An 18,108-nucleotide genomic window follows, 5' to 3' on the forward strand; every position below is an offset into this window, starting at 1 on the left:
AGGTTTAATTCAGAAAGAAATACTAAATTACTGAATTTCTTTCAATTGTCCTACTACAATTACTGAACTGAAAATTAGAAATATGAAGGAACTTCAAAAAGTTCATGGAAAAATAGAATTAAAAGATAATATGAATCTTCCCATGAAGTTTTTGAAGACCTCTTGTATAAAAACAGGCATCCAGTACATAAAAAGGGTAGGAAAATAAATTAAATGTTATCAGTTATCACGTAGTTTATTATCTGATTAAATTTTTTGGCCTGGACAGTATCAGACGACAGAATACAAGAGCAGACTGTATTTTCACTTCTGAATAAATATCCACAACAGTTTAAGAAGGCCAAAACAGGTTATTTCCCTCATTTTTTCTAAAACCAATTTTTCTACATGTAATTTGCTTTTTATTCTTCACATAAGTCATCTCAATTTCTACTTCCAATGAAATTACTTTTTAAGAAATTTAACTCTAAATTAAATTTTATTCTGATTTAAATTTATCTCGGAAAAATACGCCTGACAGGTGGCCTTTATGTGATCTCTCTCATTTAAAAACATACTCTATTGGCTGGCCAGTTAGCTCAATTGATTAGAGCACAGTATTGTAACACCAAGGTCAAGTGTTCAGATCCCTGGACCAGCCAGCTGCCAAAAAAACCAAAAAATGGGCCGAGCCCGTGGTGCACTCGGGAGAGTGCGGCGCTGGGAGCACGGCAACGCTCCCGCCGCGGGTTCGGATCCTATATAGGAATGGCCAGTGCACTCACTGGCTGAGTGCCAGTCACGAAAAAGACAAAAACAAAACAAAACAAAACAAAAAAACTAAAAAACAAAAAAACAAAACAAAAAACCCAACATACTCTATCAATGAATTCCATCATTCCTGTCTTTTAGTTAAAAGATTTTCCCTTGACAAAAAGCTTTCCACCAAACCTACGTTTCACCTTACCTTAAAGATGAAGAAACATTTACATAACAACTGTATAATTACGGATCAACCAGTACTTTGACTTTGGAGAGGTTCAATAAGCCATAAGACCAGAAACAGCAACATAAGACAAAAATAGGTTTGAAAGAATTTGAGGTATTTTAATCAATTTCTTAGTAAAAGCCATGTGGATTCTATTTAGCTTAAGTCACATGTAACATGGCACTTTACATTTTCATATACACCTACATGGAACACCTAGCCATTATTCTAACAAAATAAAGTAAAACAAAATGAAATAAAACAAACTCTAATATAGCATATATTTTTATGACAGTAACACATTCTAGTAAGGATTATTTAAATACAAAAAGACCTAGTCATCTGCTATAGAGTCAATTAAGTTTTTGCAAATATAACTTGAAAGACAAAATGTCATTTAACCATATATTCCTTTACAGCAGGGTTTCTCAACCTGGACTCTAATGACATTTTGGGCTGGATAATTCCTTTTTTGTGGGGGGCTGTTCTTTGCAACATAGGATGTTTAGGACATCCATGGCCTCTACCAACTAGAGGCCAGCAGCACCCACCCAATTGTGACACCTAAAAACGTCTCCAGATATTGCCAAATGTCCTCTGTGGGATAAATTCACCCCCTATTGAGAACCACTATTTTAGGGTACATCACATTTCCTATCTTTTTCACTCAACAGTTGACTAACTGTTGAGTGTGCAATAAAATACTGAAGGAAGTACAGAGGCTAATAAAAAAAGTTATTTTTAATTAAAGAAGACTTAAGGCATCATACTGACATCTACTAGCTTGGTACTAAACTGTACATTTGACATACTTTTTTTTTTTAACCCTCAAAATTAAGCAATATAAGGGCTATTCTGGGAAAGTAGAACAATTAATTGAAAGCATAACATTAACATCAAAACTATTAATTTTATGTAAAGCCTAACATATACAATAACAGTACTAATTGTCTATTGCTTCCTTAGTTTTAGATCAATTGAATTTTTAATGAATGCTTTTAGAGACTGATAATTAGATGGAATTTTTTGGTGATGAGTAAAAAAAACTTCTCGTTTGCAAAACTTGCAAAATTAAGCAGCATGCTGTTTTATGATTTATACTAAAATTTTAAAAGATGGACTGAAAAAATTTAAAACCTAATACTAATTCTGTAAATAAAATTAAAAGTTTCCAGGCATTTTAATAAAAGACATTTGGTAATTAAATACTACTATCAATTAAATCGATGAACTTTATTGGGGTTAAAACTATAACAAAGTTCATCCTAAAACATTTTGCAATGCAAAATTATTTCACTCAAGGAGTGTTTAATAATTTGAATGCTAGGAATTACAAGCAATTTCCAAAAGCAAAGACTCACATTCATAAAACTTTATACATCATTTGAACTAACAGATATACTACTAAAATTAAACATGCATCACCTTCAAACACTCTTGTATCGTGATTTTATATATTACATTATTTAACACCATTTCCCATCACTACACAAATTTTATCATACACTTGCACCATTCTCCTTGGATTTCTGATCTTTGTCTTCATTCTTTACATTATCCTATAAAACAATAGACAACAAAAAATTACATTTTATTAGATTCTCTAATATCTTGGTGCCAAAAAGTTTCCCTCAACACACTGCCTAAGAATAAATGGGTTTTAAAATAAGTGAACAGTTTTATCTTCCTCAAGTTCAAACTCACTCTCTGGTTCTGAAAGTAATACATGTAAAATTTGCTTTAAAAAGTCTGTCCACTTAAATCACGTTGATATTCCAACTAAGTTTTAGGAAAATATAATCTTTTGGGAATCACTTTTGATTAATTAGAAAACCACTAAGAGTTTAATAATTAAAATAAATTAAAAGTGCCAGAAATAAATTAAAAATTGGAATAAACCATAAAAATACTGCAAGTACAAAATTTCTAACCTTCTTGAGGACAGTGTGGATTTCATCCATTACTGTAGATAAGTTTCGGATTGTCTTATTCAGTTGGTTTTCAAATTGCAAGTTCAGGTTTTCTGAAATCTTTAAGTTTTCTTGTAACTGACTAAGATCCTTTTTAACTTCTCTGAGTTCACCAGAGAGGCTTTTGTTGGAATTCTCCAAATTTAATATGGTTTTTTCATCTTCATCTGTTAAATAATAAAAATAAAAAATTCACCATTTTACTCCCTAAATTTTCCAGTTTAACTCTGCAGTTAAAAACATTCAAGGTATAAATATAAAAAGCTGACACATTTTGTAAAATGGCCATAAATATCCACTTCATTAGTTAAAAAGCACACTGCAATACGCATTTTATTTAAATTTAGTTTTAACTAGGATTATTTCTAAACCCAGGTACCATATTTAGATGACTGTATAGAATGGAGAAAGAAGCTGGTAAAAACTAAGGAGAACTACAAGATTGAAAGGATACAAGAGAACAACAAGGAAACCTGAGAATGCATGTGAAGAGCTAAGATTCTTATAAAGCTAAGTAATTTTATAACCTGAAAGAGAAATGGTCAAAAGTAGTTACATATGTGCCTAGATTAAAATGCAAGGTATGTATACGCATGTGTTCATGGGTAAGTATATGTGTATATAACACCATATATCCCAACACTGTGTTAAAAGTACTAACATATCGGGCCAAGCCCGTGGCGCACTCGGGAGAGTGCGGCGCTGGGAGCGCGGCGACGCTCCCGGTTCGGAACCTATATAGGACTGGCCGGTGCACTCACTGGCTGAGTGCTGGTCACGAAAAAGACCAAAAAAAAAAAAAAAAAGTACTAACATATCTAATGCTGTTCCTTACCTGTTTTTTCTTCTAGTAATTGCAGCTTCTGTTCTACTTCAGCTCTTACTTTTTCACTCTTTTCCAATTTTTGCAAGAGGCTTCCTACATCTACCATTGCACCATTGTATACAATAAGGCCAACATTTTCTTCCATATCCCTTGATTCCTGCTTTACTGTTGGTGTTGGAAGTAATAACCTGTTTCCTTTAATATAAAAGATACCATATTTATTTTCTCTTCTTTAATTAATGAATACTATATTTATAAAAAAGCAAGATCTTAAAATAATATACTCAAACCTAACATATCTTCATGCAATGATTCAGACTCTTCATGGTTTTCTTCATCTTTTGAGGTGTCTGTCAATTTCCGGTAAAAGCAAGATTCACGAAGCACTACTTTATTAAGAAGCTTCTTTACCTGTTATGCAAGCAAGTAAATAACTTAAAAAGATAAAAATATGGTTTTTAATTCCTAGAACTACATTCTAATTTTCACCTATGATGAACACCCATGCAAAGTGTTTTCTCAGGTATCCCACTCCTACTCGATTAGAGCAGCTATGCTTTTAAGTGTCTTCTCTATAAATCTAAGATCCAAGTTATCATTAAAAAAAAAATTCCATTGTTAAAAAAGAAAACATTGATAGAAATATTAACACAGAGATTAAGATTCATGTACAAAGACGTTTATTTCAGCATAGTTTGTAATTCCAAAAAATGGAAACCACCAGCAATAGTTAAAGTCAATTATGGTATATCTACATAATGGAATATTATGCAGCTATAATCAGAATGACATAGGTTGTTTTTAAGGTAGAATATCCATAACATACTGTTGAATGAAAAAAGGCAATCAATATGTATAAAATGATTTCATGTTTTGTTTATAAAAATAGAATCATATATACCTGAGTTGCTTACAAAAATATCTATGAAGTTATATATTAGCCCCAAGTATTAGAACTTTTTTTTATTTTATACATTTTCAGTACGCTTGGCTTACAATTAGCCTGTACTGTATTGTTTTTATACATCAACAAGTCAGAGATTAAAAAGATAAGCTCCAATCTATGGAATTAAATACATTAATTTATTCTATTACTTTTTCTTTTAAAGAAACTTTTTGAAAAATAACTAAAAAATGCTTTCATATTAAATATTCACAACATAAATTACCTGAGCCCGAGAGAGATGTAGTCCAAGAGTATAAAGTATTTCTTCCAAATCCTTTTCAAGAAGGTAACCACAATGGCTTTGATCAAAATAAACAAAAGCCATTAATAGATCTCTGTTAACTGTGATCATCTGAGTCTTCTCTTTTTCCTAATAAAAATACAGAAGTAGAAGACATAATATATAATTTTTTACCCCGGAAAAGTGAGAAATTGAGACTGTATCCATATAATAGCAATAATCTAAAAAGACCTTTGCCTCATCCTATAAGTTAATTTAGTATATAAATATGGAAGAAGGAATGAGACATACTGGTTATCTGACACAGCCACAAACACCAAAAAACAACTACTGAAGTTGCTTACTAGTAATACGTAGACATAAAAGGGGACTAAATTAACTTTATAACTATTATTTACAGTAATAAGTTTAGTTTATATAAGACATGAAAATCTCATATTATGAAGAATGCAGTATTTAATAAGTACCTTATCTTTAGAGGGCCTCTCCTTGCAGTACCTGTTCATATCTCTTTTATCATCTCGCTTGTTCATTTCTTCCTCATCCCGATCTGTAAAATAAATATAACAGCAGCAAAAACTTATAAACACAGATATTTTCAAGAGCTATACAGACTGAAACTACTCTTTCATTACAGAACAGTTTTAAAATGATGAAATAGCAAAGAAATATTATATGAATAAAACTAGTTCAAATGTTGTAAGAAATAATTACAAAGAATAAGAGGAAGAATATTAAAAAGAGATTAAAGGGACAAAAAAATTGACTTTACTAAATCAATTAAAATGCCTTAATTCCATAAAACTTTGAAGGATATATTTCAAAAACTTAATTAGTTTTATATATAAAGTTGAAAACTACAACACAAATTTAAACAAAGTATATTTTCTAAAAGCCAAAAGAAAAAACGGCCCACATAGTAAAACCACATACATTATTTCAAAGTAAAACTTCACACAAGAAATTGAAATGTTCTTAAAATAATTAAGATGATCTAAGTGTTAATATCTAGATTTGCTGACACTAACATATGTGTCCCATATGATACAAGATGGACACCTGGATAATTTATTTCTAAAAACAAGAAAAGGAAAATTTAGACAGCGATATGTAGACAGAAGACAATGTGAAGATATATATAAGAAGATGGCTTTCTAAAAGTCAAGTACAGAGGCCTAAAATAGATCCTTTCCTCACAGCTTTCAGAAGAATCAATCTTGCCTACTCCTTGATTTCAGACTTTACCCTCCAAAACTGTGAGACAATGAAATTCTGTTGTTTAAGCCACCCAGTCTGCAGTACTTTTTACAGCAGCCCTAGCAAACTAATACATCATCCTTGCATCAATTATGTACAATATTAAGGTCTTCTTAGCAGTTCTTTCATGATCCACTGACAATTTTAAAAGAGAAATTTTGATTCTAGAGGCCTCTTGGCTCTTTCAAATGAAACTCCATTAAAGAACTCAGAGAAACAAGTGGTTTGCTAGTATCATACATTATGAGGTATAATAAACACTAAAAGTTAAATAAAACATTTTTGAAGAATTTAAGAGAAATCTAACAGTCATGAAAAATTACTTTAAGTGTACTTAACTTGAGAAACTCTAAGAAGGCTCTCTCATTCAAAACAATGTTTTACATAGCATTAGTCCTTGAGTTACTAAAATCACTTTATATTCACAGATACTTCACACGACATTCCCTTCCTGGACATCCACAACACACACTGGCAGCTAAAAAAATTTTAAGATAAAATATGCTGACCTTTGCAAGTTTCCCAAATTTGTCCCCAGTATACCTTTTTTTTTTGGCCACTGACTGGTACAGGACTCCAAACCCTTGACCTTTGTCCCCAGTATACTTTATTAAGCTGATATCTGTTAATATCTTGGGACACTCTGTGAAAGACTGCTTTAAGTGAGAAACTGTATTTAAAAGTAACAATATAGGTTAGAGCAGGGTGTTAAAACACCAAGGTCAAGGGTTCAGAACCCTGTACTGGCCTGCAGCCAAAATATAAATAGATAAAAAAAAGGAAAGAAAAGTAACAGCATAGAGTAAACTTTATCTTAAAAAGAATATACATGCTAAAAACGTGTGAACCTTGACAACACTATACTAAGTGATAGAGACCAGTCACAAAAGACCTCACATTGTATGATTCCATTTATATGAAATGTCCAGAACATCTATAGAGACAGAAAGCAGACTAATGGTAGCCTAGGGCTGAAGAGGTTGGGGGGCAATGGAGAGTAACTACTAATGAGTTTCTTTAGGTGGGGGTGATAAAAAATATTCTAAAATTATTTGTGGTCATGGTTGTATAACTCTGAATATATTAGAGACCACTGAGTTGCATACTTTAAAAGGGTTAACATACAATATGTGAATTATATCTCAATAAAGGTGTTATTAAAAAGAAGAAAATAGGTTTGGCTGGTTAGCTCAGTTCATTAGAGTGTGGTGTTGTAACACCAAGGTCAAGGCTTTGGATCCCTCTACAGGTCAGAAAAAAAAAAGGCAAATGTTCTAAAACTGGATTTTGGTGATATTTCCCAATTTCATAAATAATTATTAAATTATATACTTAAAATAGGTGAGTTTTGTGACATGTGTGGTACCTTTATACATTTTTTTCAAAAAACTGTGTCCTTGAAACCTAATTATATAATATAGTATAGAATGGCTCAGCCACTTCATAGCTTTATTATCTTGAGGAAGTTAATTTATCACTATGAGCTTGAATTTCCTCAATTATAAAATGGAGAAAATATTAGCCTCTGGGTATAATTGTGAGGGTTAAATAATACAATTTTTATCAAGAGCCTATCATATCCTATACACAAAGATTAACTTCCTTTTCCTTTCATTTATTCACATCTTATAGTCATCATCCATCTTGAGTATTTCTCTTGAAAGCTCACTTTCAAAACTGTCTTTCCTGAAAGTTATATTTTTTAAATAACTTTAAAAATATTCCAGTAATACTTGTCCATCACAGAAAATAAATCCCACCACACAAAGATATACTAAAATTATAGCAGTGATCATGTCCTATTTTTTCCCCAAACATACATACCTATGCATATTATAGGCTGAGTATCCCTTATCTGAAATATTTGGGACCAGAAGTTTTTTTTTCAGATTTTGGACTTTTTCAGATTTTGGAATATTTGCAGAATACATACCCATTGAGCATCCCTGATCCAAAAATCCAAAATCCAAAATCCTCCAATGATAATTTCCTTTGAGCATCATATTGGCACTCAAAAGGTTTCAGATTATGGAGCATTTCACATTTTGGATTTTCAGAATAGGAATGCTCAACCTATAAATATATTTATAGAAACATGCTGTCTATAAAAACTATTTTGTAATCTTTGTTCATGTCACTTTTATTCTTTAACATCTTTTTCAATGGCTGCACAGGATTTAACTGCATGGCTATATCAAAGTACATTTAAATAATTCCCTATTGGGCTGGCTGGTTAGCTCAGTTGGTTAAAGTGTAGTGCTGTTAACACCAAGGTCCAAGGTTCAATCCCTGTACTGGCGAGCCACCACCAAAAAAAAAAAAAAAACAGGTTAAATAACCCCCTACTGCTGAATATTCAGATTCCAATTTTTTATTTTAGAAACAACTGTGGAATGAACATCTCTGTTGATATCTTAAATACAGTTAATACACATTTCCAAATTTCTGTCCAGAAAAAAATGTAACAATATACACTGCCCCCAAGAGTGATGAAAGTATATCTCTACTTATGCTTGTTAAACTATTACCTTTTATTAAAAACTTAGTTTCCATCAATTTGATAGGTAAAAAATAGTATCTTATTATCTGCTCTCTGATTACTAACAAGATTCAACATCATTTCAGACATTAACTGGCACTGTATTTTCATTCTTTAAAAACTACCACTTCCACTATTCCAGTGAAAAAACAGCAGTCTCCAGGAATCTTAATGAGATGTGATACAAAGTATGAAAAAAAACATGATTAAACCATAACACAAGCAAGCAGCAATTGAAAACACCAGAGAAACAAACAAATGCCATAATCCTACCACGCTATTTGGCCTTTCAGATTATGATATTCATTCAACAAATATCTACTTAGAGATAACTGAGGTATTTAAACTGTTCCAGAAATTTGGAATATACATCCGTGAAGAACACAGAGAAAAATCTCTTTTATATAAGAGCTTATATACAAGTGAGGGGAAGACAGGTAACAAGTAAAATAAGTAAATGGTGTGTAGTGGAATAGGTTATAAGCACTATGAGAAAGAAAAAAATAGAGCAGGATAAGGAGGGACTGGGAATGTGTGTTGGAGGGAGTGGGTAAGATTGCAATTTTAAATAGGGTGGGATGCAGAGCAGGCCTCATTGAGAAAGTTATAGTTGAACATAGTCTTCCAAGGGCTGGCTGCTTAGCTCAGCTGGTTAGAGTGCAGCCTTATAATAGCAAGGACATGGGTTCAGATCCCCATACCGGCCAGCTGCCAAAACAAAAGTACAGACTTCAAGTGTAAGGAAGTAAGGGAAGGTGTCTCTCTGGGAAAGAGCTCACTGGCAGAAGGAACTGCCAATGCAAATGCTCCTAACACAGGAACATATGTGATGAGTTCAAGGAAGTCAGGGTGCCTAAGATACAGCAAGCAAGGCAGAAAGAGTGGTAAGAGATGAAATTAGAGATATAGGATCTTATCAGTCATTGTAAACATTTTGGCTCTATCTGTGAGTGAAATAATGAGGAGTCACTGTAAGAACCTGAACAAAACAGTAAAATGACCTAAATTTTACAAAGATATCCTGGCAACTGTACTGAGAGAAGAGATTTTAGTGAAGAAGGCAGGAAGCAGGGAAACCAATTAAGAGGCTGTTAGTATAATCAAGGCAAGAGATATGCAGCTTAGATTAGGGGCAAATCAGTGGAGCTGGTGAGAAATTGTCTGAATCTGGGTATGTTTTGAAAATAGAGCCACTGTTAATTCCTGATACACTGGAAATAGGATGTAACAGAAAGAAATGAGTTTTAGCTTGAGCAACCAGAAAGATAAAGTGGCCATTAATTGAGCTGGGGAAGGCTGAGGGTGGAGGGTTTTTGTTTGTTTTCTGTTTCATAAAGGGGGTTTCAGGAGTTCAGTTTTAGACATGTTGATTTTGAAATGTCAGATAACTATGGAGATGTCAAGTAGACGGTTGGACATGGAAGACTGGCAGAATGGTCTGACTTCAGACATAAATTTGAGAATTATCAATATATAGATAGCCAGAAGAATGGATGAGAACATCACCAAGGGAGTGAAAGTTGAAAAGAACAGATACGACAACTAAGGACTGAGAGGTAGGACATTCTGAAACAGACAGAATAGGAACACTTTAGTGATTTAACTTAAGCAGTGATAAAACAATCCTGGGAAGATAGGGGAGAGAAAAATGGGTCTGTAAAGAGGGCTGAGTCTTCACTGAGCAAACCAAGTAATGAAGATAAATAAAGAAATATTGTTATATGCATATTATGTCATTGTTACTGAGTTATTAGGGGAAATAAGATTAGATATTAGATGGTATTATGACATTATTGTCAGTTTTATTAAGTGTAATTATGGAATTGTGGTTAATTTTTTTTTAGGCAAGTTGAAGAATTCATACTTTCAAATGGATCAGAAAAACACAGACAAAACAAGGCAAATATTAACAATTATTGAATCAAAGTTGATGGATAAATGGGTGTTCACTGCACTATCCTTTCAACTTTTTAATGTTTGAATATTTTCATCAATGACAAGAAAAATAAAATGATATGGTAGACAGAAGAAAATGTAGAGGTAAACCAAGAATACCTCAAGTAATAATAATCCTCAGAGATATGGACCGTAAAAACCTCTTACAGTTTTCTGATCTCAAAAAAAGTTAACTTAAAGCCCCAAATCTACATGGAGAGGGACAGGTAAAGTATTCAGAGGTACTTTATAGGTACTTTATGGCTGACACCTATGAATAGTCATGACATCTACTGTAAAATATTGTAACTATGATGCCTATTGGTAAAAGTCTGTTCCTAAAAACTTGGGTGATCAGGTATACAGGTGTTTATTATTATTAGTCTTTAAACTCCAACTACATGTACTCTTTTGCATTATGATAGTCTTCATTAAAAACAAAAACACACACACACACACACACACACACACACACACACACACACCCACACACACCCACACACACACACACACCCACACCCCCCCCAGTCCCAAATTAGTTTTCTAAAGGATATGTTCTATGAAACAACGGGGACTATTATTCCTTTGAAGACACAGGTTAAGCACCATGTTCAGGGAAATTTTTTCCCCAAAGTTGGGTAAGAATTATATGTGGGATATATGATAATGATAAATGATTATAAAAAAAGTCTTAAAACAATCTTCTCACCTAAAAATTAGTAAAACAGCAATTACTTAATATAAACTAGATTTCAGTGATACAAAGTCACCAAATGAAAACTGTATTTTAATGCTAAGAAGTAATAAATTTGAATCATACTGCTATAGTTTAAATGTCCCTCCAAAACTCACACTGAAACTTAATTGAAAATTAACCCCCAATGTGGCATTACTGAGAGGTGGGGCCTTTGGAGAGGTGACTGAATTGTGAGGGATCTGCGATTTACAGATTAATGGGTTAATGAATAAATATTAATTAGGTCAACACCAGAGTAGCACTGGTGGCTTTGTAAGAAGAGCAAGGAAGCAAACGAGCACATTAGCATGCTCTTGCCGTCCCCTCATCATGTGATGCCGTACATTGTCATGATGCAGCCCCTGGACCTTGAACTTCCTAGCCTCCAAAACCGCAAAAATTAAATTTCTTTTCTTTATAATTATCCCACGTTCAGGTATTCTGTTATAAGTGACAAAAGACTAAGACACATACCATCTTCTTCATCCTCAGCCTCTTCTGCTTCCATTGGATCATATTCATCTTGATTATTATCTTCTTCTGTTTCATCATCATCTTTAGAATCATCTTTCCTTTTATCTTCTTTCTGTAACTTAAAATGCATTAAAATTAAACAAGATATCTCACCAAAAGTTAAATGACTATAACCAGAAAACATTAAATCCATTACATTTACTTGGAATAGTTTCATATTATAAATTTCTTATAACAATACACATGAAGAATAAACTATCAGAAAAGTAACTGGAGATGTTCATATGTGCTTAATTCAAAGATTTAAGTTTCTGATAATACATTAAAATCTTTCAGTTTGGACTTTACTTTTACTCTTCGGATGGAAATCAACATCATTTGTTACAATCTAGAAACCTGTAACTGAAAACTTCTTTTTTCAGTGGCTGGCCAGTACAGAGATCCGAAACCTTAACCTTGGTGTTATCAGCACCACCCTCCCCCAAGTGAGCCACCAGCCAGCCCTGAAAATTTCTAAGTCAGGTTGCTGGTCACGAAAATAATTACAGACCTTCCTTTCATCTCTGTCTTCCTTTTTATCTTTATCATCTCCTGACTTTCTCCTTTTGGGTTTTGGCTCATCGGTTTCATCATCTCTTTCTTCTTTTTTATCTTTTCTCTCATCTTTTTTGCTTTTCTTATCTTTTTCTTTTTTGTCCTCTTTCTCAGGAAGAGATAGTAATGACTTGTATATTCTGACACCAAAATCTCTTTGAAGCATTTCATTGAAAAGTTCGGCAAACAATGAAACCTAAAAAAAGATAACAAGATGATTAATCCACCCCACTTTAAGAGAAATACTGAATAAATCTAGCACAGTCAGTAATTTATCAAATAAAAACTTGCCACATATAACAATTATATGTACTTATAATACAGTTATAATAATTGATGTAAATGATGTTGAAGAGCCTCAAAATCCTCAAAAGGATGTTCTGAAGATATAAATATTATGTTTATTATAGTTTTGATAAAATATATAAAAAATAATAACCCTACTATAGAAAACTGGAAAGTAGAATTTCTACCATCCTAACAAAACTGTTAATTTTCAGGATAAATGCACTCTATTCCTTTACTCAACAAGTGTTTAATCAAATGCCTACTATGTACCAGACTATTCTAGGTAATGAGGATACAGCAGTGAACAAAGCAGATAAAAACCCCTCCTCTCATGCAGCTAACATTCTAGTGGGGAGAAGTAAGGAACAATCAAATCAACATCAAATTACAAGAAAAATAAGCAGGATAAACACATAGATTGTAATAAGAGAGACTGGTCACACAAGGCCTCTTTGATCAAATGACATTTGAAAAGTTAACAGAAGGTGGTGAGGAAATAAGCCATACAGATATCTGGGAGAAGAGCATTCCAGGCAGGGGAAACAATTAAAAACCCTGAGTAGGGAGCATGCACTATTATTATGGAGGGATCCATGAATTATGGGATATGGTGTACTCATGAACCTAAAATTGTATACTAAATTTTCTGTGTACATATTTCTAAGGCTAAGATCCATGACTGTCAATGGATTTTTAAAAGGATCTAGAACTTGAAATGGTTGACCACAGCTCTAAAATGTGTAATCTTTGGCAATTTGTTCAGTATATTTGGTAGAACACTTTGATCGACCTATTTTCTTGATCATAAAGGATAATGCAATTTATTACAATTACAATTGACTTTATAATCTATTTTTCTTTGGTACATGCCCAATCTTTACATATTTTTTTCAACGTGACTCAACTGAATCAATCTTTATATATTTTAAATAAAAGGAAATATATTATTAGTAAAATGATTATTAAACATGCTGAAAATTCTGCATACTCTGAATCATTAATGTAAACTACACAAAATCCCCATCTGTATAAGTAAATATCAAAAAGCATATTTTTTCCTATAGTTTTCTATTTTCCATTACCTAGAGATAGAAACTAATAATTAAAATGTATTAGATCAAAAGCCTAGAACTGTAACTAGAAGAGCAGAATTAATTCTGCATACCTTTTCTCCCACAAGCACTAACTGAAAGATGAAGATACACCTAGCATTAGTATTAAATTAGCCAAAGATCTATAATTAAATTTCATGATAATGTATTATTCATTTAGTTACAGAATGACTTCTGTACTCTACAGGGTTAAACATTATCAGGAGTTATTTAAATTTCTGACAACTGCTAATAAAATAAGGTAAAAATCATACATCTAATGTTTAAGGATATTTGCTTACTATGATTATTAATATATCAAAAATTGAAAATATTTTAATATTTGTAACATATTTTAATATCAAGACCAGTAAGCATGCACTTTATGTTTTATAACTGCTTCAGTTATCCTCTATATTTATTTGCAAAGGTCTCTGTCTAAATACTTTCCTTCATTTTGATCTTACCATTTTGTGGACAATGACCTCTTGGTTCAAAGAAGCATGACTGATTTTTCCGATATAATTTGTAAAATAAAATATGTTGATATGATGCAATAATTAAACACAGTAGTAATTTTAAATATATTATGATTTTGTACAGAGTACTTCAAAAATACTATTTTTGGATATTTTATTTTATTTAAAAAATGAAGCAATTTCTCACTTAGGGATAAAAGTTCATCTATTGTTTTGAAAACTGACATAACTACATGTTATAAAGCTGCTCTAAAATAATGGTTTGATGAAGGGTTCATATCCCCATTCCAGCTAGCCTCCCCTGCCAAAGGCATTTTAATTCTAGAGAAAAGAAGAAAGCATTACCACAGACAGCCCCAAGAGAGAGAATTAGATATTATAATCTCCTGATATCCTGAGAAAGGAACACACCACTACTTAGGAAAATAGTCTTAGGAGAAAAAAAAAAAACTGAACCTAATGAAGAATTTAGATCCAACTATTAAGTTACAGAAAGTACAGAAGACAGAGGAATGAACACATAAACCATACCACAAAAATGCAATACAATCAGACAAAATTAGTCAGTGGGAAACTTCAAAAGACATATCATTTGTTTTTTTCTCCTAACAAGTAAACTGCAAAGGCAGGGGCAGGGGGAGGGGGAGGCAGGAGCAGGAGACCAACAAAAACAGAAGCAATGAAAAAGGTACTCAAAGAGATTTAAGAGATATACATTAATCAGTCACAGTGTGCTTATCTGGATCCTAATCCAAACTTAAAATATTACCTCAAATGAATGTTCTTTATTATCCTCTAATCTATAGTCCAAAAGGACACTCAAAGACATGATGCTACAATCAAACTTGCCACTTTTTGCTGCCCAATTTGGATGTACAACAATTGCTGGTTCATCAGGCAAAATATATCTTCTTTCCCGGCGCTGGCGTTCCATTTCCTCTTGACGTTTTCTTTCTTCTTCCTAGATATTTGAAATTTTAAGTCATGGTTAAACCTCCACGTATAATACGTATGTATATCAAATGTACATCAGATAAAGAAAAATGGTAAAATTGACATGATTCTTTATGGTGATTACACCAACCATACAGATTGAGAAGGGAGGAAAGTTCAAATTTATTAAGGACAGTAGCCTTCATGGCTACTAAGTCTCTTTCTTTTGGATTTCCCAGTGTAAGAAACTGCCTTATAAAGAGGGGAAAAACTTACCTATATCAAAACTATATAAACTAGGGGATTCTGGGAAAACAGAGGTGGTAGCATAGTTTTTGGATCTTCCTGAATTGCCGCATTAATAAAAGACAAAGCAGGGCCGGCCCATGGCTCACTTGGGAGAGTGTGGTGCTGATAACACCAAGGCCACGGGTGTGGATCCCTATACAGGGATGGCCAGTTGGCTCACTTTGGAGAGTGTGGTGCTGACAACACCAAGTCAAGGGTTAAGATCCTCTTACCAGTCATTATAAAATAAATAAATAAATAATAAAAGACAAAGCAATACAGGTATCAAAACCAAAAACCCACAGGCATTCACAAAAAACTAAATGACAAGGTATCCCCACCACAAATCAATATACAAGTAGGTGGGAAAAAGCCATGTGTTGCTGGTGTCTGGTGGCAGGAGGAACAGAAGAAAGCAATGGGAGAAGCAGTGGGGTTGTAAGATGTACCTGAGAACACGAAAACCACAAAACAGCCCATAAGTATTCACTGGCAAATGTAGCAAGTCAATTTAAGAACAGCAGCTGAAAACAGGCAGTTTTACCCCAAACGAGAGTGAATGCAGAAGGTCCATGTTAAGATCTGAAGGGGCCTAGAACATTCTAGCTCTATCAACTTGCAAAGCCTATTTATCAGGACTTCCTTGCAGCACAGGGCACCACACTGAAGAGAAACTGCCGGACGCAGAAACAATATTGAGCATGATAGGAACAGAGACATAGAAGGCCCAGATAAAAAGAGATAAAGGACAAAAGAGATAGGAAATCTCAGAAAGCAAGCCACACAATTGTTTATAGCACAGCCTTATAACCCCAAGGTCACAATTTCGGATCCCTGTGCTGGCCAGCACAGGGGGAAATAAAAACCAAAACAGAACAGAAAGTGAGCCACTGTATTTTTTTTGACAGAACTAGAAAACAGAACGTAGAATAGAGCTCCATAAAGTTAGAAAAGCTATCTGAAGCAAACCTCCAAATAAAAATTTAGGCAAACTAAATTCACATAAAAATGAATAGAAAAGTATTGAGGACAAATCTCATACAAAGTAACTATAAACAAAAGGGAGAAAACAAGGAGCAGAATCACATCCTTGCAGACAATGAAAGTGGGCCAGAAAGACAGATAAAAATTTTAACTTACTATTTTTAAAGCATGCTAAAAGACATTAAGAAACTGTTACAAGATATGAGGGCTGGCCAGTTAGCTCAGTTGGTGGTGTTATAACACCAAGATCAAGGGTTCAGATCCCAATATTGGCCAGCCACCCAAAAGAAAAAAAAAAAAAGTTACGAGATGTGAAAGTACAACATAAACAAGAATTTAACAAGTAAGAAAATGAGGTGATACAACTCTGGGGGAAAAAAAAAAATCAGACAGAAAATATATTTTCAGAAATTTAAAAATAAACTTACAAGGAATACAAAAGCAAATCAACACAACAGATTAATGCCTTAAGAGAACAAAAGGTAAAGGGGAAAATTTTTAAATCAAAATAAATGAAGGGCTGGCTAGTTAGCTCATTTAGTTAGAGCATGCTGTTATAATACCAACGTCAAGGTTTGGATTCCTGTACCAGCCAGCTGTCAAAAAAAAGAGAAAGAAATGAAGAGTAAAAGGACTCAAGAAAAAGTTGCTAGTACTCATACTGAGGAAGTAAAAAGGTCCAATATGTGGGTAACAGGAGTCCTCAAAGAAAATAAATACAAAGGAAAAGTACAAATACAAAAAATCATAATGTAAGAAAACTTTCTTGTTCATAGCAGTATTATACACAATAGCCAAGACGTGGAAACCACCCAAGCACCCATGAACAGATGAATGAGTAAACAAAATGTGGTGTATGTGTGTGTGTCTATATATGTAAAGAATATTTAGCTTTAAATGGGAATAAAATTATGATACATGCTACGACATGAACTCTGAAAACACATGCCAGACACAAAAAGACAAATACTATATGATTCCATATACGTGAAGTACCTAATACAGGTATATTCACAGAAACAGAAAGTAGAATAGAAGTTACCAAGGGCTAGTGGACGGGAGAAATAGGGAGTTATTGATTAATAATGTGTAAAGTTTTTGTTTGGAATGATGATAAAGTTCTGGAAATGAACAAAAGCAATGGTTGCACAGTATTTTTAATATATTTAATGTTACAGAATTTTACACTAAAAAATGGTTAAAATGGTAAATTTTACTTTATTTCTTTCTTTCCACAATAACAGTATCTTTTTGAAAGGAAAACTTTCCTGAAAACAAATAAAAGATCTGAAACTACATAGTGAAAAAACACCCTATATACCTGAAGATATTAACCCAGACGGACCAATATTAAAACACATTTCTAATAAAATTAGAAATTTGTGCATCTATGCAAAAACAGCAAGTGATTATAGCAGAAAGAAAATTTTATCATCATCACTTTTGACAGCAAAACTTTATGCCAGAAAAAAATGAAGTAACTAACATATTTGAGATATTGAAGGAAAAGAAATGTGAGCCTAAGATTTTATATTCTGCAGAACTGACTTTCAAGTATAA

General features: G+C 33.0%; 1 protein-coding gene across 5 annotated transcripts in view; it reads right to left on the reverse strand.

Moving 5' to 3' along the window:
• Positions 1 to 2,181: 2,181 nt before the first annotated feature.
• Positions 2,182 to 18,108, reverse strand: part of CCAR1 (cell division cycle and apoptosis regulator 1) — a 51,512-nt gene continuing 35,585 nt past the window's right edge. For 4 of the 5 annotated variants that reach the window (XM_063102818.1, XM_063102821.1, XM_063102817.1 and 1 more), the window contains 9 exons: positions 15,113 to 15,304; positions 12,442 to 12,681; positions 11,892 to 12,009; positions 5,418 to 5,500; positions 4,933 to 5,079; positions 4,054 to 4,174; positions 3,773 to 3,958; positions 2,899 to 3,104; positions 2,182 to 2,526 (listed from right to left, as the gene is read on the reverse strand). In XM_063102818.1, coding sequence (XP_062958888.1) covers positions 2,467 to 2,526; positions 2,899 to 3,104; positions 3,773 to 3,958; positions 4,054 to 4,174; positions 4,933 to 5,079; positions 5,418 to 5,500; positions 11,892 to 12,009; positions 12,442 to 12,681; positions 15,113 to 15,304 — 1,353 coding nt within the window. In that variant the 3' untranslated portion in view covers positions 2,182 to 2,466. The remainder of the gene's footprint in view (positions 2,527 to 2,898; positions 3,105 to 3,772; positions 3,959 to 4,053; positions 4,175 to 4,932; positions 5,080 to 5,417; positions 5,501 to 11,891; positions 12,010 to 12,441; positions 12,682 to 15,112; positions 15,305 to 18,108) is intronic. The other variant, XM_063102820.1, reaches the window with a different exon arrangement.

Source organism: Cynocephalus volans, chromosome 7 (genome assembly GCF_027409185.1).
Source record: "Cynocephalus volans isolate mCynVol1 chromosome 7, mCynVol1.pri, whole genome shotgun sequence".
Lineage (NCBI taxonomy): Eukaryota > Metazoa > Chordata > Mammalia > Dermoptera > Cynocephalidae > Cynocephalus > Cynocephalus volans.